General features: G+C 38.4%; 1 protein-coding gene across 4 annotated transcripts in view; it reads right to left on the bottom strand.

The window, feature by feature from the left end:
- The window catches only part of LOC132111562 (glutamate receptor ionotropic, delta-1-like), a 299116-nt gene extending 278314 nt beyond the window's left edge, over positions 1 to 20802 (bottom strand). For all 4 annotated transcript variants that reach the window (XM_059518965.1, XM_059518966.1, XM_059518967.1 and 1 more), the window contains exons 1-2: positions 20401 to 20802; positions 15516 to 15671 (exon numbers count right to left, since the gene is read on the bottom strand). In XM_059518965.1, coding sequence (XP_059374948.1) covers positions 15516 to 15671; positions 20401 to 20479 — 235 coding nt within the window. In that variant the 5' untranslated portion in view covers positions 20480 to 20802. The remainder of the gene's footprint in view (positions 1 to 15515; positions 15672 to 20400) is intronic.
- Positions 20803 to 23008: the final 2206 nt, after the last annotated feature.

Here is a 23008-nt window from a genome sequence, read left to right as displayed (position 1 = left end):
GCACCTAGATCGGACTAAAAGGGCACTTCAGCATCAGCGATTAAAGGGGCAGGGGCAGGGGCAGGGGCAGGGGCTCGAGGAATTCAAAATGTCATTTAAGCAGACTTTTGAATTTGAGTATCTCTCACAAGTAAATTCTGTGCATTTGTTTATTCAACAAATAACTCCACGTTCTCCCGCTAGCATAACAATGTGAGGTAACAGAGTAAAAAACACAATTATGATCTTGGAGAGAATAATTATGAATCATTTACATAGACCCTGAGTTCAGCCGAGTCTCTTCTCTCCCACACAAATATACTATGGCTCTCTTTGACATTTCTCAAACATTAACACTTCTATAAATCATTCCCATTGCTACAGAAAATCTTTGTCACCTCCTGTACGCATACCATGTCGGTTTCTAAAGTGCGTGGGGATGTTAGTAGAAAAAACGTTTAACAAAACTACTAGGCATCAATCTTTTATCCCAATGTTCTCTCAAACAGTGCATACACAAACTGCTTGTGACAGCCAAGAGGTGTACATAGCACATGGCACATTGTTTTAATGAGAGCGTCTGGCTCCCGGTAAAGGAGGCATGGCCCTTAGCATGCATGCAATAATGCACATTTAGGGGTGAGATGCATCTGACAGGGTCAAGGGTTTTGGTGGGGTACTGTCACCCTGGGACATATTTTTGCAAAATCAAAGAGTATATTTTCACCTGGCTAATTACTAGTCCTAAGTTAGAGGACACTTTTATCCAAAGTGATGTTCATGGACACTTATTGCTGGGACGATCCCGATGGAGCAAACTTGAGGTTGCGTTTCTTGCTTGATGTCACAATAGTGCTGTGACTTCTGTCTAAATTCATGTAGTTTAAGTAATAGATCACCCTTATTAAGCCCAGGTTTTGACCACATGCTACAACAAAATATAGAAAAGTTCTGAATACAAATAATAAATTCTATCCAATAACAGAAAAATAATATTTGTTAGTCTGATTATGCAACATGAATAAGTCGCAATGTAACAGAAGTAACAAAATATTTTTTCTTCCATATTGTGTCATACACCAGAGGCAAACAGATCATTGAAAGAAAGAAATGGAAGGTGAAAACTCCAGTTCATTGGTATTTGAGTGGATGAAGGAAGATCTGAACCAGAGCTTGCAGTTCATTGTAAGAAAGCGGTGGGGTTTAAGTGGAATAACTGATAAATCCAGTAGAACATTCTGCTTTACGACATGAGAGAGAAGTCTGTTGTTTCACCAGATGATCATTTTAATTAAAAAATGACGAGGTAAAAAAATTAAAACATACAGTATGCATGGATAAATAATTTACATTAAGATTTCTTATCTTAGAAAACACAGCATTTAGAAAACATAGGGTCAATTTAATTTGACTTAGAAAATCAACGGTGAGTGACCCTTTTTTACATAATTGTTTTAATAAAAAAACAAAAATCTTTAAATTAAATCATGTATTTTTATATTTGATGTGTGAAAACTATAAATGTAATAGAGTTAAATTTTAAAAAAGGGTGGGGGGGGGGGGGTTCATTTTAGTTTACAAACCTGATTCCAAAAAAGTTGGGACACTGAGCCCATGTTGTGATTTCAATTACAGTAGCATTCCTGTATGTGATGCAGTGCCGTCTAAGCGCCCGAGGATCACGGGCATCCAGCATGGTTTTCCAGCCTTGACCCTTACGCAAAGAGATTGTTCCAGATTCTCTGAATCTTTGGATGATATTATGCACTGTAGATGATGATAACTTAAAATGTTTTGGAATTTTTCCCTGAGAAACTCCTTTCTGATATTTCTCCACTATTTTTGGCCGCAGCATTGGGGGAATTGGTGATCCTCTGCCCATCTTGACTTCTGAGAGACACTGCCACTCTGAGAGGCTCTTTTTATACCCAATCATGTTGCCAAATGACCTAATAGGTTGCAAATGGGTCCTCCAGCTGTTCCTTAAATGTACATTTAACTTTTCCGGCCTCTTATTGCTACCGGTCCCAAATTTCTTGGAATGTGTAGCTCTCATGAAATCCAAAATGAGCCAATATTTGGCATGACATTTCAAAATGTCTCACATTCAACATTTGATATGTTATCTATATTCTATTGTGAATAAAATATAAGTTTATGAGATTTGTAATTTATTCCATTCCTTTTTTACTCACAATTTGTACAGTGTCCCAACTTTTTTGGAATCGGGTTTGTAGAATCAGACACACTTCTGGTTTAGGCCTCGTCCACATCCTGTTCTATCTGAATACCGACAAAGATAATTTATTCATTACATCAGATACAGAATCATATACAGATAGTGGCTTCGCTGCACAAGCCTATTGAGCAGACAGGTGCTGTGACAGGTGTGTGTATCATCATCATCATATGGACTAGAGTCTGTGCTCAAATTTTCAAATCTTTCAACTTTCAAATTACCTTGCCAAAAGATGAAGAAAAAAATAATAATAATTGAGATTTGGGGGAAAGTTGGTGTTTTAATGCTGAAATGACAGACAGAAGATGTGATTTAGAACACAGGGCTTGAGTCTCTGATGATATTCATCATGACATGGCAGATCAGGCGGCCATGTGAGAGAGCAGATGGCATCTGTGAGAGGTGTCATGCACAGACGTGACACTGCCAGAGATCTGTAGAGTCATGTTGACTGACTGGCAGGTTTCTGCTCCATCAAGCTTCCCAAACTTCTCTCATATTGACTTTGTCTAGTTTTCATCAGTCAGATCAGTATGTTAACTGACTGCTTGCAGACGTGACCAACATAAGCTGTACATCTAATTGGCCTCTTGTTCTCTTTTGAAGCTTTATGATGTTTTGTACTTACTTTATGGGTGGCAAAAGTATTGGATTTCTTCTAATATTACAAAATAGTAAGTAAGCTGAACCAAGAGCTTATGGGAGTTTTGCGGTCAAATGCTGACCTTTTAAATCCTGTGAGAAAAAAAAAAGGTGTAAAAACCAAAGTTCACCTGGTTATTATTCTTAAAGGCCCCTAAAGGATGCACATTAGTACTGTCATGGGAGGAGCAAACAACAGACACAGTGATTGTGGCATCAGGCCTCGGAGAGGCTTTCATTAACAGAAAATTCCCCATAAAAATGTCCAAAACTGGTAATAAAGTGCCCAAATGGGAAATAATGTTAAAAATAAACAGGGTTCTGGTGTCCTCATGTTGCGGGGGGTTCGTGAAGGTGGGGCAGTGTTCAAGGAGGAAGGGTCCAGGCAAGTGGCGGAGTCCGGCAAACCATACATGCTCCCCTCTCAGGTCAGGAGCACGAGAGGCGGCAGCTTCTTCCAGCAGCTTTGTCCTTCTTGGCTCACAGGACATCACAGGCATAAATGACCAGCATTCTGGCCCATCAGCCATATAAAGAGTGTCGTTCTCATCCAGACAGCAGGTCCGGCAGCTCACAGATCTGGCAGCATGGGAGACGCTCTATGCACCTATCCTGGACTAACAAGGACATCAGTGTGCATACACATGGAAGAGACCGATCTCCTGAGGAGGGGTACGCTCGGCATTTAACAGCGTTGGTGACCAGGCTCCATTCCGTTCAGGTGTGCCTCATCACACACTGCCAGACCTGGCTGTTTAAGTGCCCGTCCTCTCTCGCACACTCACTCCTGTCAGGAGTCTAGTCACAGTACCATAAGTACAAAATTGTATTCTTTAAATGCGCATCTATTGTCTAAATGCACATCTATTGTCTAAATGTACATTGTACGTTGCTAATGATTTGTCCATTCATATGTTTTATTTGTTTAATTTATTTATTTACTTATTTTGACATTGTAATTTTTAACCTAAATATCCTAACTCAATCTTCCATTGAAACGACAGGCTTCTCTCTTCTCCAAACAGTCATTCAATAGAGTCCATATTCCATGATAACACTTCCTTCAGGGAAACATCCATCCCCTGTTGTCCTCTCACAACAAAATCCACTGACATGTTTAGAACTGTTTAGAATTGGACTACTTTTCTTTTAAACAGTGCTTGATCTATGCATTTTTCTCTCCTGATTCATACTTACTCACCAGAGAATGCAATATTATGTGTTTCGGCCGAAAGCAATGGATCGGATTTAAAAACGTGTTGATTGATTCAGTACAAACATGCATTCACTGCAGAGGAAGTAATGTACTGTAATGCTAAATTTCTCCGAATTTGTTCTGACTAAGAAACAAAATTATATACATCTTGGACGGTCTGAGGGTGAGTAAGTTTTCAGTGAATTTTCATTGCTGGGCCAACTATTCCTTTAACACAATGTACTGACTGTGTGAAAAGGAATAACAAATGTTTTACCTAAACATACTTGAAATCTTGTCGAGACCTCCTGAGATAAAAATCACAATTGAGATCCACAGGAACCTGCTGAGATGGAGCTACAAATACCTTCTGAAAAAAAAACCCAGCCAAGATCTGTTAACAAACACAGATGCAATGCAGATAAAAAATAAAAAAAATAAAAAATTAGAGACTTACAGGAAGAAAAAACATTTTGACTTTAAATATACATATAATTCTTCAACATCCTGATTCAGACACTGAAATTTGATCCACCGACTGACTTTGAGGAGATAACATGATCAGAAAATGATATTACTTGAACCACTGTCACCTCCTTGGTTTCTTTCTTCATTTCCTTGGACACTTTCCGATGCCACCGTCACCTTCAGTCTCAGTAAAGCTGCTTTGAGGCAAATGTCATTACATAAAGTGCTGCACAAATGATTCAGAATTGAACTGGGTGCAAATTTACTTCAGGAGTGTGACTGTAGAGGTTGTTTTACTCATTCTCGCAGGAGAGTCTGTGTATAGATCCTCTCACAGCAGCGGTGAATGAGAATGACGTAACCCGCTGTAAGGTTTCAGAAAGCTGCAAGGCTTGATTGGCAGAAGAGATTTGGGATTATCTGAGAATATTTTGTATTTCTCTCTGAATTCCATTAATGTCACTCCTCTCACTTCTTGAGTAGCTAAAACAGTCTGCCTCACTCTCTCTCAGGTCAAATAAACAAGCCAATAATGGTGGCAAAAGGATCAATAGGTTAGATGCCGAACCAAAGATGAGTTTGACCTGGAAGTCAAGATTACATCTACTCAGCATTATATCACTCAATGTCCACCACACACTCATGGTACAAGAGTTCAAGAGGTCAAGCAACCAAACGAGCACAATTACATCATATCATAACGAATCAAATTTTACTAGATATTTGAGACACACAAGCTTGATATACTATGAAAGTATATGGTAAATTTCAGAACTCAAGCCTTCATCCCCAGTCAAAAAAAAAAAGAGTTTTAATTGAAACCAAGCATTAAGCTTGTTCTGAAATCTTTAGATTTCTGGCATCAGCATATGACAGCCCACATTTACACAGCACAAGTGGATGCGTGAAGAGATCCAGAGAAAACTACAGCCAGTTATCCTTCTATGTGTCTTAAAGGTGTAGCAGCAAAAAGTATTAATTCTTGAGTCAATGAAAAGGTGAAAACTAAACAGATAATAATATAGATAAAATAATGTTTAAAAATTATCTAAATATTAAAATTACATTTTCACCTCAAGGGGGAAGATAAAATAAAATAATAATAACTGTATTCCTTCTGACTTGAAAATGATAGAATCTGTAAAAAAAATGTGAAAATCTGGGCTGGTATTAAAGACTGGTATTGCATCTGTAGGACATATAAATGGGTGTCAGGTAAAAGAGAATACCAACAGGGAGGAAGGGAGGAAGCAAGAGAGAGAGAATATGCTTTGGTAATGCAAATGTAATGTTATTTGTCATGCCAATTAAGCACACTAAATAGAAGGTGAAAATTGAATTGAATTAAGAGAAGACAGAGAAAGGAACAAGAAACACGCTCAGTCATTATGACAATAAAGTCTGTGTGTTCATATCTGAATCAATCATAGCCAATAACACTGTTCATCGTGCAAGACAGAGGACCCAAAATGGCACAGCAGTGACAATTTTGAGTATCTCTCCTTCTTTTGCCAAGCTGAGTCCAGAAGTTCAGGGAGCTCAGGGCTAGTGCAGGATCTACCAATTAGGAGGGCTGGTTGAAATCCAAAGCTGGTGTGACATTTGGAGAGGAACTCTCATGTTGTTCAGAGCTGAAATATCTCCAGTGATTCTGCTCAACATCTTTAGAACAGCAGCAAACAGCACGGCATTTAAGTTTGAACTTAACTCGAGTACTGTATATTCTGAGGATCTACACTAAGTTTTTGAGTTGTGTGCTGTGCTTTCCACAGACTCAACTGTAAACTACCGTATTTTCCTGACTATAAGTTGCACTTTTTTTCATAGTTTGGCTGGTCCTGCGACTTATAGTCAGGTGCGACTTATTTATCAAAATTAATTTAACATGAACCAAGAGAAATGAACTAAGAGAGATGAACCAAGAGAAAAACATTACCGTCTACAGCCCCGAGAGGGCGCTCTATGCTGCTCAGTGCTCCTGTAGCGTACACTGAAAACATATAGCGCCCTCTCGCGGCTGTAGACGGTAATGTTTTCTCTTGGTTCTTGGTTCTAAATAAATGCGACTTATAGTTCAGTGCGACTTATATGTGTTTTTTTTCCTCATCATGGCGTATTTTTGGACTGATGCGACTTATAGTCCGAAAAATACGGGTACGTACAATCAGACATTACACTATTGTTCAAAAGTTGAGCTGGTAGGACGTAGGACAGAAGTCTCTAATGTTCACCAAGTAATATTGTTAAATATTATTACAATTTTAAATAACTATTTTCTAGAACTGTTTCTCTTTTCCTTTCTTTTCTTTTCTTATTTGAATAATACATAATGTTTTATAAAAATGTGTTTTGTTAGATAATTCCTCAGATTCTTCTTAATTCTAGTATTCTAATGTAATATATAATTATTATAATTTTATTTAGAAAATAGTTGTACTGCTTAATAATTTTGTGGAAATCCTGATTCTGTTTTTTTAGGATTTTTTCATTTTTTTTAAATTCAAAAGAAAAGCATTTGAAATATAAATCTTTTCTAATATTATACAAGTCTTTACTGTTCCTATTTTGCTATTTAATGCATTCTTTTTCAATAAAAATAAATTTCTTTAAAGGAATATTGACCCCAAAATTTTCAACATGCCAGTTCATTTTCATTTTTTGAAATGCCAAAAACATTTGCTAAGTGCTTAATAATAGAGATGCATCACTCTATTTTGGTTGTGGGCACTGATAATGTCCATTAGAGAAAGAGGGCATCAGATTTTCCACTGAACTTCTACCTGTAATGAGTTGAGTCAGCTAGAAGTGCTCAAAATTGTTCAAACTTTGCATGCAAGAATGTCCCTCTGTTTTATCAAATCCGTTTGCTGTCAGAACAATCTGCTCAGATTTGCAAATTGAGGCTCTTTCCTGTCCATAGACAGTTTCAAATACAGCAAAACACACTCAAAAGAAAACCAAAAGTGTATTATCGCATTACCTCAGTGTGGGGCAAAATGATGAAATATGATGTATTCAATTTAAAAATCACCCAGACAGCCCATTATTCAATGCCTGCTGACAAAAAACACCAGACCATCTCTCAACTACTGCACTGCTATAAAAGATAAAAAACAAAGCTCAATCAGTTTTAGATCCAGAAGTCCTGTAGTTTTTCTCTCTTCCGAGCTGTAAAAAGCACTGCGTAATAGGAGTTCCTGAACCATAATGCCATTACCTGTGTTAGCAACAAGAACAATATACAACAACACTATTACAATAGGTGGGTATCAATCCACATTTTACATTTGTATTTGTGCAAATTTCCAAAATGAAGACTACAATAGAAGATAAACTACAATAGAAGCAGAATGTACCAAATAGATCCAAACACAGAAGACATTTTTTTTTAAAACCAGGCAGCTTTCTGTTGTTCAACATGTCGAATCTGCAAGGGGAAAACATTAACCCCCGCTCAAAATTCTAAATCATATGGATTCCTACTGAAATTATTGGATTTCACTGCGAAAATGCACTGGACAATGATACATGTGACCGTACCTTTATGTAATCTTTTTTTTTTGTATTCATAGAAATTAATTTTGAAACTCAGATGGAAGCACATCTATTGAGATGATATAATTTCCTGAGTACTTTTGTTGACCAGTTAACAGCCCTAATCACACATCCACATCTTATTTCTCACACTGCCCATTTGTGTTCTCCTCCAACACTTGCATCACTGCAAGGCCATTCCAAGGACAAAGAGTATTCTTCATCAGGTCTACAATAGCAGATCAGTCTCTCTGACCATTAACTCTCTCATCTGTTCCAATCGTCATATAAATTACATGTTACTCAAACCGTAAGCTTTACCTCCCCTTACCCAGACCACACCACTAGAGAGACAATTATAATCCTTTTAGCTTAATAACCATGCAATGTAAATCTGCTTAATGAAAGCATATCAGGATACTGTGCTTGTTAAAGACAGAGTGAGCAAGAGATAGAAGGGGAGGGGGACGGAGGCAGCTCTTTTCTCCAGGCAGCTAATTATCTGATGGTTGTTTTCTATTCATTGTTAGTGAGAGTGGTTCATGGCCAGTAACCTGGTCACTCGACAATGATGGGAGAGGCTCTTGGGCCCTGAATGGAACTCACCAAGCGAGCTCACTCTAATTAAACAAGGTTCTATCTATATTCGTCCTTTCATCAAGCATGCTGTTTACACAAGCTTATAGTGCTGGATACCACAAGAGGCCCGAGCTTTGTCCTCATGTGCACGTGGGCTCTGTGTAAAGTAGGTGTTTAATATTCACACCTTAGTGTATACTCATGATGACCTCTTTAAATGATTCCCAGGGCATCCATAAACATGTAACACAGAGCATTCAGGAGAAAGTATTCGCGGTAATGTAAATTTAAACAATCTGTAATATTACTGTGGATCAATTAAATTGTTTTAATTTAATATTACATATATTACATATTAAGCTTTTGTCCCGTCATGCTGTTGTTTGAACATGTTTCACATGTTTTTAGAGGCCCACTAAGGGATGCTTAAAAATTGAAATTAAATTGAAATTTGTTGAATTATTTAATCAATATCTTTAAGTTAACTTTAATATATATATATATATATATATATATATATATATATATATATATATATATATATATATATATAGTGTAACAAGAGGCAAAATTATTTTAAAATAATCTGGAAAATATTTTATACAAATTTAATCAGAAAAAAATATTACCTGGAAAATATTTACTTCGTAAAGATAATAATAACGCTGTTTGAAGATTTGCTTTTATTATTGCTGTTAAAACACATTTGATAAATGTTTATATTTCCTCAAATTTTCCCTGGAGACCACTTTAGGCCCACTGGGGGTTTGTGGGCCACAGTTTGAAAACCATAGAGCAAGGCACTTAACCTGAAATTACTCCAGGGGAATGTCCCAGCAGCACAAATATATACTGCAAGTTGCTTCGGATAAAAATATGGCAACTAAAGCAAAGTAGAAAATGTAAAGTGGGTTGTTAATATCAGCATTAAACAAAGACTTCAGTGGCACTTGTAGAACCACAAGGTCACTACGCTGAGAACAGAATATGCTTAATGCTATTGTAAAGCACTGCTCTCACTTAGGAAGAGTACAGGTCACAACAAACAGCAGCTCTGATTATTAAAATCCATAATAAACCTTATCATTGTTGTCATTAGGGAAATATTGTTTCCCCTGAGGCTACAGACACTTGAGATCTGATATGGATGAGATGTCTATGATTTGAGCCTCGCACTATACATTAAAAATGAAACTGAGATCCAGTAGCCATTTTGGATCTCATTAATATGAGACACTGGCCGTAGCTGCACTGGGGACCTGGAGAAGACACGCTGCCATTTTGAAAGGGCACGTCAGAATGTGAATTGCCAACTAAGACCGCCTCCTGACTCAGCTTTAGATAAGAGAGGGTGAAAGCGCAGGAGCATGAGAGAGAGAGAGAACAGGGACCCATGCACTGTACAGCTGCCTGGGAAACTTATCTCTAATAGTTCAGGGACCAAGGAATCATATAGGTGTCATTTGAATGTGTCTGTGTGAATAGGAAAGAAATAATGTGTGAAATTATTAAAAATGACAGGTTTTTTTTATCATAACTGTTCCAGTAAATACACTATAAACTATTTTACTCTTATTCTCAGGTGGAAAAATGTCTCCACAGGTTTCTTTTTTTTTTTCTTTTTTTTTTAAGTCTGCTATTTCAAAAAAAAATAATTACCATTGATAAAATTGACTAAAATATGTCTAAATATTTTTTTTTTAAACGCAAGTTATATTCACACACATTTTTCCACAGACTCTCTCTCAGATGAACACTTTCATGCAGCCAGTCATTTATGAAAAAAAAATGTTCTGGTCTTTTTCTGAAGAAACCTTAAAAGTGTGTTTGAAGCGGGGGAAAAATGTATAAAAGCTTAGAATTACAGACTTGTACAAAGCTGTTCTAAGCAACTGTCATGAGGAGTAAGTGCAATTTTGCCAGAGACTGTATTAAAGGCCCACTTTGATGAATGCTGTATTTTACCAGAATAAAGCAATGTGACAAAATTTGACCTGTGATATTTAGCCAGCTTGTATCAATATTTTCCCTTACAATCCCAATTTGACTTAAACTATAATCAGCCTCATGAAAGCTCTTTTAAGAGTGTGTATTTTTATGACCTGTTCAATTTAGAAAATATCTCCACAAATAACTGATGTTTTGAAATAACAGGTATCTTGATAAGAAGCCTTAACCCTTTTAGAGGATGAAAAGTGTCCTTATTGGCCTATAAAAAAGAAAAGCACCATTAACAACACGAAAGAGGAGGAGACAGAGTAAAGAATTAAGGAGAAATCTGTGATCTTTACAGAAAGGGAGTGTCAAACCTTTCAAGAAAACAAAGATCTGACAGCATCCAGGATGACCATCCATATTTCCTGCAGCCTAGAAGCCAAACAGATGAAATCAGGGGCTTAGAAAGGCTTAACAGAAGAGAAAAAAGGCAGAAGGGATGAAAAAGTCAAAGATACGGGATAAAGAGATTAGAAGAAATAAACAGAGCCTTTCAGAGGTTTTCACACAAGATGTGACACTTCTCAAGCAATTTCCCCTTCAGATGACTTTATTTCTCCATGTCAGCACTTTTTCACCAAAAAGCACAGCAGGACACAACAAGGCCACATTTGCCTCTTGAATAATAGCTTGACTTGTCACAACAGGCATCTTGCACTATTGTCTCATTGTCATTGTCATGCTGTAGCACAGTTCATAAAAACACACACACACACACAAACGCATCTCTGCTCCCACACACACTTACCTATAGTTTGGAAATTGTCTGTGTTGGTGAATGATATGGTGATATGTGTGTGGATCACAAAGCAGTAATGAGTAATTAGACATGATGCCCATAGCAGCACAAATGCAGGTGAGATAAACACACAGCTGCGTCCTTACAATACACACTCTTACCTGAGCCGCAAACCCCCGCTGTGTGTCCTCTATCCACATACAGGATCTTAAGTCATTTTATTGACTGGTTGGTAAAAGGCTGGAACTATGCTATGACAAAAGTGTATGTGTGTTGCTGACAGAGGAGATTAAGTGGATTTTTCTGTGTGCCTGTGTGTATATTTGTGACAGGTGAGTTTCTTCTCAGTAGGGTGAATGTGAGCTAAAGAGCAAAGTGAAAGGTCATCAACACTCAACTGTCACTCAAACCCGGGGAGGCTAATCGATCCCAGAGCCCCTGGAAACCAGACAAAAGCATAATACTCAATTTCCTCAGGATGGGCAATCATTCCAACTATCATTTGTAAACACTCTGGGGCTGGATTCATCAAACATTTTTAAGAATAAAATTCTTGTTAACTGCTATTTACTTATTCTTTAGCTTAAAAAATGTATTCCAACAAAATATTTCTTACAAACCTCCTTTAGTGAAAATCAAGGTTTTAATTTTGTTTGCATGTCTATCTGGTGCTTTTAATATGCTTAAATAAAACAAGTGCAAATTCATCAGTCAACACCATTGCTGAGCATTTGCTCCATAAGCAATTGCTTTTATTTTTATAGATTTATAAATGCAGCTTCCTGTAAATGGTTTCCTGTATACCATCACAAACACATAACAGAGTGGGGCTTTTCATATCATTAGCAAAACGTTATCACCTAAGGATGATGATTTTTGAAGATAGCTGTCTGAGATGGTGAACGGAAACATGGTTTGTGTGACATTAGCAACACATTATCAGCAGCTTAATAACATATCAAGCCAAAGGCTAATGATATCAATTATTGTACGTGTCCAATGTTGAAGGGACGATCCTGTATTATTCGCTCTTCGTGTTCTACAACCCGAATTCCGGAAAGTTGGGACGTTTTTTAAATTTTAATAAAATGAAAACTAAAGGAATTTCAATTCACATGAGCCAATATTTTATTCACAATAGAACATAGATAACGTAGCAAATGTTTAAACTGAGAAATTTTACACTTTTATCCACTTAATTAGCTCATTTAAAATTTAACGCCTGCTACAGGTCTCAAAAAAAGTTGGCACGGGGGCAACAAATGGCTAAAAAAGCAAGCAGTTTTGAAAAGATTCAGCTGGGAGAACATCTAGTGATTAATTAAGTTAATTGATATCAGGTCTGTAACATGATTAGCTATAAAAGCTTTGTCTTAGAGAAGCAGAGTCTCTCAGAAGTAAAGATGGGCAGAGGCTCTCCAATCTGTGAAAGAATGCGTAAAAAAATTGTGGAAAACTTTAAAAACAATGTTCCTCAACGTCAAATTGCAAAGGCTTTGCAAATCTCATCATCTACAGTGCATAACATCATCAAAAGATTCAGAGAAACTGGAGAAATCTCTGTGCGTAAGGGACAAGGCCGGAGACCTTTATTGGATGCCCGTGGTCTTCGGGCTCTCAGACAACACTGCATCACTCATCGGCATGATTGTGTCAATGACATTACTAAATGGGCCCAGTAATACTTTCAGAAACCACTGTCGGTAAACACAATCCGCCGTGCCATCAGCAGATGCCAACTAAAGCTCTATCATGCAAAAAGGAAGCCATATGTGAACATGGTCCAGTAGCGCCGTCGTGTCCTGTGGGCCAAGGCTCATTTAAAATGGACTATTTCAAAGTGGAATAGTGTTTTATGGTCAGACGAGTCCAAATTTGACATTCTTGTTGGAAATCACGGACGCCGTGTCCTCCGGGCTAAAGAGGAGGGAGACCTTCCAGCATGTTATCAGCGTTCAGTTCAAAAGCCAGCATCTCTGATGGTATGGGGGTGCATAAGTGCATACGGTATGGGCAGCTTGCATGTTTTGGAAGGCTCTGTGAATGCTGAAAGGTATATAAAGGTTTTAGAGCAACATATGCTTCCCTCCAAACAACGTCTATTTCAGGGAAGGCCTTGTTTATTTCAGCAGGACAATGCAAAACCACATACTGCAGCTATAACAACAGCATGGCTTCGTCGTAGAAGAGTCCGGGTGCTAACCTGGCCTGCCTGCAGTCCAGATCTTTCACCTATAGAGAACATTTGGCGCATCATTAAACGAAAAATACGTCAAAGACGACCACGAACTCTTCAGCAGCTGGAAATCTATATAAGGCAAGAATGGGACCAAATTCCAACAGCAAAACTCCAGCAACTCATAGCCTCAATGCCCAGACGTCTTCAAACTGTTTTGAAAAGAAAAGGAGATGCTACACCATGGTAAACATGCCCCGTCCCAACTAGTTTGAGACCTGTAGCAGAAATCAAAATTGAAATGAGCTCATTTTGTGCATAAAATTGTAAACTTTCTCAGTTTAAACATTTGCTATGTTATCTATGTTCTATTGTGAATAAAATATTGGCTCATGTGATTTGAAAGTCTTTTAGTTTTCATTTTATTAAAATTTAAAAATTTTAATTCGGGTTGTACTTTGGAATCAGTTTCTGGTTCAAACATACAGAGAATATGACTGTGATTTAGTGGAGGTGAGGACTAATTTGCTAATAATAATGTAAATAATATATCAATTTTTACTTAATGACATGAGGGTGTAGAGTTATATTCAGGCTGTTTTAAGGCACAAAGAAAGGGGGGGGGGGGGGTAATGTCATTTTGATTATCAGAGATGAGTTTTAAGTGATACAATTACTCCAGTGGAACTTAACATAGTTCTAAAGAGAAAACTTATAAAGAATTTTAATTCCTAAAAATAATGTTTTTAAAAATCATTGTAAATAACTTAACAGTATAAGAAAAACTTATAAGTTATTTGAAGTTATTTAACTTCAGTTTGATAAAATTCATAAAGTTTTTTTAATGTTGTGACAGATCAATGTAGCGCCTCTGTTCAAGCGGCATGTGAACCGATCATATCTTTCTCTTTACTAGTTATAGCTTTAAATAAGCATGAATGAACACCTGAAGGCATCTTGTTTCAACCGTGGAAAGATGTCACTACACACAATTTTTCAAGTTTAAGTCCACTGACATGAATCTACATTCCTGTCTAGTTTGTTTGTCGGACAAAACGACAGATTCTGCGTTTTGACTGGTCAGACTGCCTGTCAATTAAACTTCTGTAGAAGGGTCATTTACTCTGAGGTGACAATGTTAACAGTGATCAACATAATTATGCATTACATGGCATTTAAAAATTCAGTAACAACTCTACAAACAGAATTTAACTAGAGACCTCATTCTTAATGTTCACTTTTTCATCTGCAAATCTCCCAGAACTGACAAGAACTACTTAAGGCAATATTTGAGAACTTTTTTTTTGTTTCTTTTTAGACACAAACTTAATTATTACGAAATGTCTTGACAGTTTTCTTCAAGTCGGCCCCTGGACCCTTTCCACAATATGAGAGAAGTTAGTCTTGATGATAACTGCTTATAAAATTCATCTCAGGTAGCCACGAAAAAAAACTGAAGGCTTGTTCATATGAGGAAAACAATGAAAATGTCTGAACTGGACAGATGATGACAGCTGGCCTTCATGCTTGATAACATAAATCAAGTCCTGCTACATTCATACATCAATGTCTGTGAGTGGCACTGCTGATCCAACTTGCCTGTGCAACACAAACACACTCAGCATGTTACCACATATGTTCTCAGCACATTTCCACATGGCTATTCTTCCACTGGATTCTGATTCCAAGAGGTGCCTATTTTAGCTATTTAGTTTCATCATCAGAACACACTGACAACACTTTAGATTGTATGAAGGGAAAATAAAATTTAAATAGAAATAAAGACTGAGAGGAGGAAATCAACACTGGTGGAAATCCCACACCTGCAGCTATTCTACTTGTTGCCATTAGATCCTCATAAGAAGGTCCAGCGATATCCTTTAACTGCTCGAGCAAACGGATAGGACATACAGATTAAGCAGAACGGTGTGGTAAATCGATTGCTTAGAGATACCAGTCACTCACTCACCTTCCTGTACTGCCTGGAAGGGGTTGTTGGGCTCGATAAGTTTGATAGAATGTGTAATCCTCTCGCTCTGGAGGACGTCATCATTCAAACTCAGGTCTGAAATGGCAAGCTGAAAAACCTCGTCGTCCCGTATGGCGTTCTGTTCAAAAATAGCTCCTGTTGGATGAAACAGAATGTTCATTATTAATACTTCATTCTCTTTGCCTCTCAAGCCACTTTCATACCCATTTCAGGGGTAAAAATAAGGGGAATGGAGATTCATCATGTGGGGCAAACTGTTAAAAAACTATATTATACCCATTCAGGTTATCGAGAACACAACGTATAGCCATCAGATATAATTTACAGCAACTTCCTCGCCTGTCAATAGCCAACGGCATTTCAGGCGTGAGTTCAGCACCATGGAGAGCGCAAGTGCTGGAAGTGCTGTAAATATTCTACACGCATCCCTAATTTGTCAAGGGCATTTTGTAGTGTGTGGAAACACAGTGGGTTGTAAGCCTACAGGAAGATCTTTTATGTCAAGGGTATCTTATACGTGACAAGGTGTATCCATGTTAAATATGAGCTGTTTTTATATGTGCTGGAGTTTGGTGTATCCTTGAAAATTCATAAAAAGTGGACAGGTCGAACCAAACATCCTAGACAGATGAATAAAATGGGAAAAAAATATGAAGTAAGGGATTATGCTCATATTGCACAGCTACCTAAAAAATAAATAAACAAATGATATGTAGTATTGACTTGAGAAGTATAGACTAATGAAAACAATCCGCTTAGCAACAAGACATCCACTGATTCAGTATTACAATATTAATGTAAGTATATCTTCTGTAAGTCACACTTTCTTAAGGTTGGTCTGGACCATTCGTAAGCTCTCTCTTAGCGTTGTTTGAGCTCAAGACGCTACTGTACAGCAGTCTTTAGAAATCAGCGGAGCGAAGTACAAGTCAAACTATGGTATGTTCACAATGTTGTGGCTCAACAATGATTTTATGTTATTTTTTAAGACTCATAATAAATTATGTTCGCAATGGATACAGGCCTATTTATGAAGTTGACTTGATGTGGTATCAGAACTAATATGGTGGTAATTAGCCTAGGCTTTTTCGTAATGTAATTAAAGTGAATTGGCAATCAATTTTTTGATAATTAAAATCTGGCAAACAATTTGGCTCTAAATGGCTAAGATCTATAAATGGGTAATCATGGTGGTGTCCAGTAAGCGACCAACTATGGCAGCGATCCAACGTGTTCTTGTATTGAATCAAAGACGTCGCCGGCCCCGGAGCCGTTTAGTCAATGTCAATTTTTTTTATGCGTCAAAACTTAAGCCCTTTTGACATTTTGCCTGACGGGGCTATATAAAAAAAAATTGCCTCCCAAGACAGCTCATTATGGAGCTGCTGGACCTTCTCAGACCTGCGCTTGCCAGGCAAACGAGGCGGAATTTTGCTTTAAGCCCTGATGCCCAGCGCTACGTGTTTTTTTTTTTTTTTTTTTTTGCTACAGAGAGATTCATCGAGGTCGTGGGGGAGGGCTACGGCCTAATCAAGACCACGGTGTGGAGGTGCGTCCACACTGTCACCAACGCCCTTCTGCGCCATGCCGGGGATTACATCCTGGTGGATTGCACACTCATCCCTATCGCCAATTCATCAGTGATTGATCAGGCGTAGGCTACTTATCGTAAAAGGGATACGCGGCCATAAATGTGCAGGTTATAGTGGACCATACGGGTGTGATCTCTGACCTGGTGGCAACGTCCAGCAAAACTTCAAGTTTCTCTGACGAGAGGCTTGGTGCCCTTTTTTACGTTGCTTCCCCAGCATATTTTGTATCTCACTCTCTCTCTCTCTCTGTTCATTGTAGATAGGTTGCTTTTTATTAAAAACATAAACCAATTGCAATCAATACCACATTAAACAGAAGTAACTGCAGCTGCTTGCCAATCAATTCTGATCGAAAAGTACCTTACCATTAATATAAAAGTCTATTATATAATTTTTATAAGTCGTTAAACCCATGTCAAGAAGCGGCACAAGTGGCACAACGGGATAAGGAGGGTGGATGATTAGCGAGGGATACCCGGTTCGTCTAACCGTCACAACATATCGTGTGAACATATTACTGACCATTTGATAATTTAATTTATAGTCTATATTCTACTGATAACTTAAACTATGTTAAAATAAATGTTACTGTAATAATTTGAGGAATGTTTCATTTGCATAGAATGTGTTGTCTTTCTTAACGCTGTATTGCACCTTCGCGTGAAGTGGAAATCGATTCCTGCGCAATCGATGCCAACTAATTCAGCACCCTCACTCGGGACAGCGCTCTTGTAACGTCGGACGTAAGAGGCAGCGTGCTAAGAAGCTTCCTAAGGGACACTTCGGGGAACACACTTAGGAACATAAACAACTTTGGTAAGATATATCTTTCAAGGTCTTCTTAGCGCGCTAAGAGTGAGCGTTATCAGGGAACCGGGCCCTGGTCTGTTGCCATGGCCATTGGTGAAATATTCAGATTAGAGGTCATTATACAAACATATTTTACTCTTCTATGCCACGTTTGACCTATTAGATTCAGGTATTCAAGTGGACCATGTACCAAGCAGGGGGATTTTTTAATTCAGCTGTTTATGGATTAATCCTAATCATGATTGTGGCCTGGGCTTTTCTCGTCCTTCACTGTCGTCGCTCCAGTTTTATATCCTTCCATCTCCTACGTGTGCCTCGAGACCGGCGGGTCGAACAGGTGTAGTTCATCTCCAATCACTCCACCGGCCTCGCTCCCACGTCCCTCGGCCCCGCACCACTCGTCACAATGATATTGCACAGAGCAATTTAAATGTTGACTTCACATGACTGAGTAACCCATAAAGTGCTGTTTCACCAACAAGTCCTTGATGCTTGGAAATACAGCCCAGTATTAAATCAGAATGTGTTTGGACGCAATCAATAAGGCTGATTTGCACAGGACTATAAACAGTGACCCACTGATGATATGACATATTGAGATCAAGGCGACAGTGATAAAATGCACAGAGCAGCCAGCTTGAAGTGCCAAAGGTGTAGGAGAAGCAAATAGGGCTTTATTTATTTACATGCACAGTTAGCCATCATCAAACAGCCGCTGAGGCATCATGCAGTGCACTGAGGCAACAAAAGTCCGCTCGTTTTAATCACTTCGCCAACATGCGCTGGTCAAAAACAAACAAGGATATTTAAGGTTATAAAAAGGACAAATCTTCTCAAAATCTTGTTTGAAACATGTTTGCAACGTTCTTATAGTGCAATCAGTCTTTGTATCCATGCTGGATTCATACATTTTCTGTAAGAACGTTTATATAATTTGCTACAAAAGTAGTTTGATTTCATTACTCTAATGATTCATGTGGTGTACCCAAGGGGGGAAAATGCTAAAATACAAGTCTAAAAGGGTCTAAAAGAGACCTCTACCTTTTATGGTTGTCTTGTGACGAGAACAAAATGTCTTCCTGCATGACTATTACGCCACACATACTGTTTGGCAGACAAAAGTTTCAAATATGAATAATATTTAAAAACAAAATATATTCAGGATAAGATTAGTCCAAATTATTTCAATGTCTTTTTTCCACGAAAAAAAACCCACCACTAATAGATTATTATCTACTACCTCACTTAGTTGTGGACACTTGACTAATCGAAAAGACACTATTGGAAGAGAGCTGAACTGGATGATAATTTATCAGTTAACAATGAACTGACTTTGGCATTATTGACAAACTATTTTCCTGTTTGACACTGTAAAGCTGCTTTGACACAATCAGTATTGTATAAAGCGCTATACAAATAAAGGTGACTTGACTTGACTAAAACCACCAATACCCAAGGAAAAGATATAATCTATGCCAAGGATAAATATTTAAATCAGATCATTTAGACCTAATTAGATTAAATAAAAACTTGACAAGAATTATAAATGTAGACTAACTGGTAACTAACAAGTCAGACATGAGATAACAACAATAAATGTTAATTCAGTTAAAGTGTGAATTTGTCTTATAAAAATGTCTACGCTTCAATGTTTGGGACTCAACATCATCCTTCTTTGCAACTAAGCTTCAAATCCAATTGTGAGTGATCCTGGTGATGAGGAGAACAGTCAAGCGACAGGATGATGGAGAACATCCACTGCATACAAAAGAGAGGTTCCCTACCAACAGAAGAGCACCAGATTTATAACACAGATGTATAACACATCAGAATACGACAAGAAACAGTTTTGTTTAGCCTAATCACATTTCTCAAAGTAACATATTTAGGGGTGCATGAGTCAACATTCTGAAGTCAGCCAGCAAACCAATTTCGTTCCCAGATTAAGTTGCCGGAGAGGACGGAATGCAGCATACTGACACACGGCTGCCAAGCACGCTAATACAAATGACTGATCAAACAAAAGCTAAAATCTTATACGCCAGCTGCGCAAACTGAAGTTCACTTAGGAAACGCCAAGCGGGTACGAGAAGAGACTTGTGGCGCGCTCAGTACCTCAATGAACGAAATTAAAATTTCCGTCACGTTCAACAGAAAGTTCAGGCTTAAGGCTGGGGAGGGGTGGACTGGAGTTAACCCTGAAACACACGGAGAAGAGACGTCTCGTTTGGCTTATACGTGTATCTAAGTGGACCCTACGCGTTCAGCACCCCGAAATGCACTTTGTGGACCCGTTTGCTAATGTTTCCTGGCCAGTTAAAGCTGTTTATCAAATGTCAAGCAGTTCAGGGGAGCGAATACGCCTTCTATCAACTCTAATCTGCACGCGTCCGACTTCAAAATACGATGCACTGAAGAAAGCCATCTGTGATTCAGCGGCGTCTGCCCGAGACCGTGCTTACCGATGTGAATAATGGAGTCCGCGCGAGCTGAGCGGCACTGCAGGATCCATAAGGAGAGGCTGATCACGAGCAACTCCATCTCCAGTTCTCGCCCCGGTGTATCATCCACGCGTCCACGTCGTTTCAAAAATCCAGTTCCAGTGAGAAAAAGAGCGTCCGCGAGAACGACCACTGTGAAGGAGATCAGGGATGCGTCACTTCTATCTTTCTCCGAGATCTATTAAAATTGAAAGTGAGAGAGGATGTTCGCGGGTAAAAAGAAGCTCTCAAGGGAAGGAAAGCAGAAAAGGAGGGGGTAGGAGAGCAAGGGAAACGACGGGGGTACCACGGTCAGAAGCAAAGCAACGGGTCCGCGCGCTCCAGCTCTCAGTGTGGTTTAGATACTGCTAACTGCAGCAGAGAGAGACATCTCTCTCTCTCTCTCTCTCTCTCTCTCTCTCTCTCTCTCTCTCTCTCTCTCTCTCTCTCTCTCTCTCTCTCTCTCATAGCTAGCAGTCTTATGCGTTTCGCTCCACCACGTGACCGATGAATCGAAAGATCGAAACGGTACGGTAAAAAACCTAGGTGAAATGAAATCTGCACGCACCGGAGAGAGTCGCCTGAGCGGCGGAGTGGTTTTTTGGAGAGAGGTCTAGCGCAGCCCTGAGAGCGTGAAGTTCGGGCAGACCACCGGGAAGGAGAAAACTCTTCAAACATTCAATACTGAGCTATGTTTTTCAATTGAGTGACTGGTTTTGAACTCAGGGCTGCTGGATGAAAAGCAAAGTTGTTGATACGAACGGTTCAAATTCTCCACAGAAGTTCGCCGCGCCGACAGCGACTCCAGAAGTGAGAAGAGCGACCGCGGGCGCTCCGTTTCTCGGTGGATATTTTGCCCGGTAGAGTCTATAGACCCCGCTAGCACCCTGAAAAAGAAAAGAAACGGAGTCTGTAGAAACCGCGGAACGAAGGAAAACAAGTGGGTGTTTGAGACTGAATAACTGTGTGTGAATAGTGAATGACTGACTACGTCGAATCTGTAGGCTACTATGTGGTAGGCTACACGCATGTTTACAATAAAACATTACACAGATAAGGTGAGTCGATTAAACGATTCTGACGTTTCATTGAATTAATTCTTTATCAAGTAGCCTAAATGGGCTCGAGTCAAGTTTTTTGTATAAATGTTCCTGAGTACTTTTCTGACATTTTTCTCTATGGAAATGGATGGAAAATGGTAACCTTCACCTTACAATTAAAGGATATTTCTTGAGACGACACTAACAGAAATATCTCTTAATTGTTTGGTGAAGGCTATCAGGTCGTCAGCTCGGATCAGTCGGACGTGGACAGCGCCACAGCGCCCCTCTGGTCAACCGGAAGAACTGCCTGTCGCGAGGAGTTCTGAGAACTCTACAGATCAGAGATTAGTTCTGCTTCATAAAGTGAGCAGAATGTAAACTTTTGAATGCAGTGAATGTATTTTAAGTTCATTGACTTGTTTATTGGCAAATGTTTATTAACTTTTTATTTCTGTTTCGTTCCCACAGGTTAACGTTAATCATTTAAAAAATATATTTGTAATTAATTAAAATCTTAATATTAGCTAATTTTGCATTACATGAAATACTATATTAGCTAAGAGAAAGATAGTTATAATTAACAAAACAAATCTTAACATTTTCACTTACAGATTTAATCTTCAGTGTGCTGCAATATGATACATAGAAAGGAATGGGAACTAAAGGAGCTTTTTTTGGCATAATATATAATAATATAATTTTAATCTATCCCTCTTTTTTATAATGTAAGTAACCATGGCATATATATGTCAGATGTGTAAACGTGAAATTAATGTGATAGAATTCCTTACTAACCATATATCCAGTCTTTCCGCTTCATTGTTACTGTGGCAGTAACTTTTGCATGATGTTCTCAAAAGCATGCTGAGAAGAAAGGTAACTTCCTTATTTAAATGGAGATAAGCAGGTCTTGAATCAGCAGAAAAAAGACATCAATAAGAAATGTTTTTTGAACTCCAAATCAGCATATCAGAATGATTTCTGAAGGATCAGGTGACATGAAGACTGGGGTAACGGCAGCTGAAAATTCTAATTTTGCATCACAGCAATAAATCACATTTTAAAATATCTAAAAAAAAAATAGATGGCACTGTTTATTTCTAAGTGCTTAGTTTACACCAATCCTGAGTTTTGCTGTGGCACGTCAAAAGTTTCTGTGGTAATCAAAAAGCAACAAAAGCAGTCGATTGAGCTTAACTTGTAATTGAATCCGGAGCAATCCTAATACCTTTCATTATTTCCTAATACCTAACATTCCTAATTCTACCCAATGTAGAAAATCACTCTCTCTCTCTCAATTTAATCTAATCATCACCTAATACTTGTGCAGATGGATTTGTGGTTGTAATCTGAACTAATGATAATGAATAGCTTGTCTGACTTCACTATAGCATGATCTTAGTACTGAATCTGAATCAGCACTGCTCATAGTTAAAGTGACCCTCCATCCTCAAGCCTGTAGGTTGGATTAGTGTGCTAATCTCTGTTTGGACACTGCAGGCTACATAATCCAGTTAGACTCTGGATGTTAACGTAACAAGATAGAA

The sequence above is a fragment of the Carassius carassius genome, chromosome 31 (assembly GCF_963082965.1).
Source record: "Carassius carassius chromosome 31, fCarCar2.1, whole genome shotgun sequence".
Classification (NCBI taxonomy): domain Eukaryota; kingdom Metazoa; phylum Chordata; class Actinopteri; order Cypriniformes; family Cyprinidae; genus Carassius; species Carassius carassius.
The sequence above is the reverse complement of the archived record's forward strand: the minus strand, read 5'-3'. Positions and strand labels throughout refer to the sequence as shown.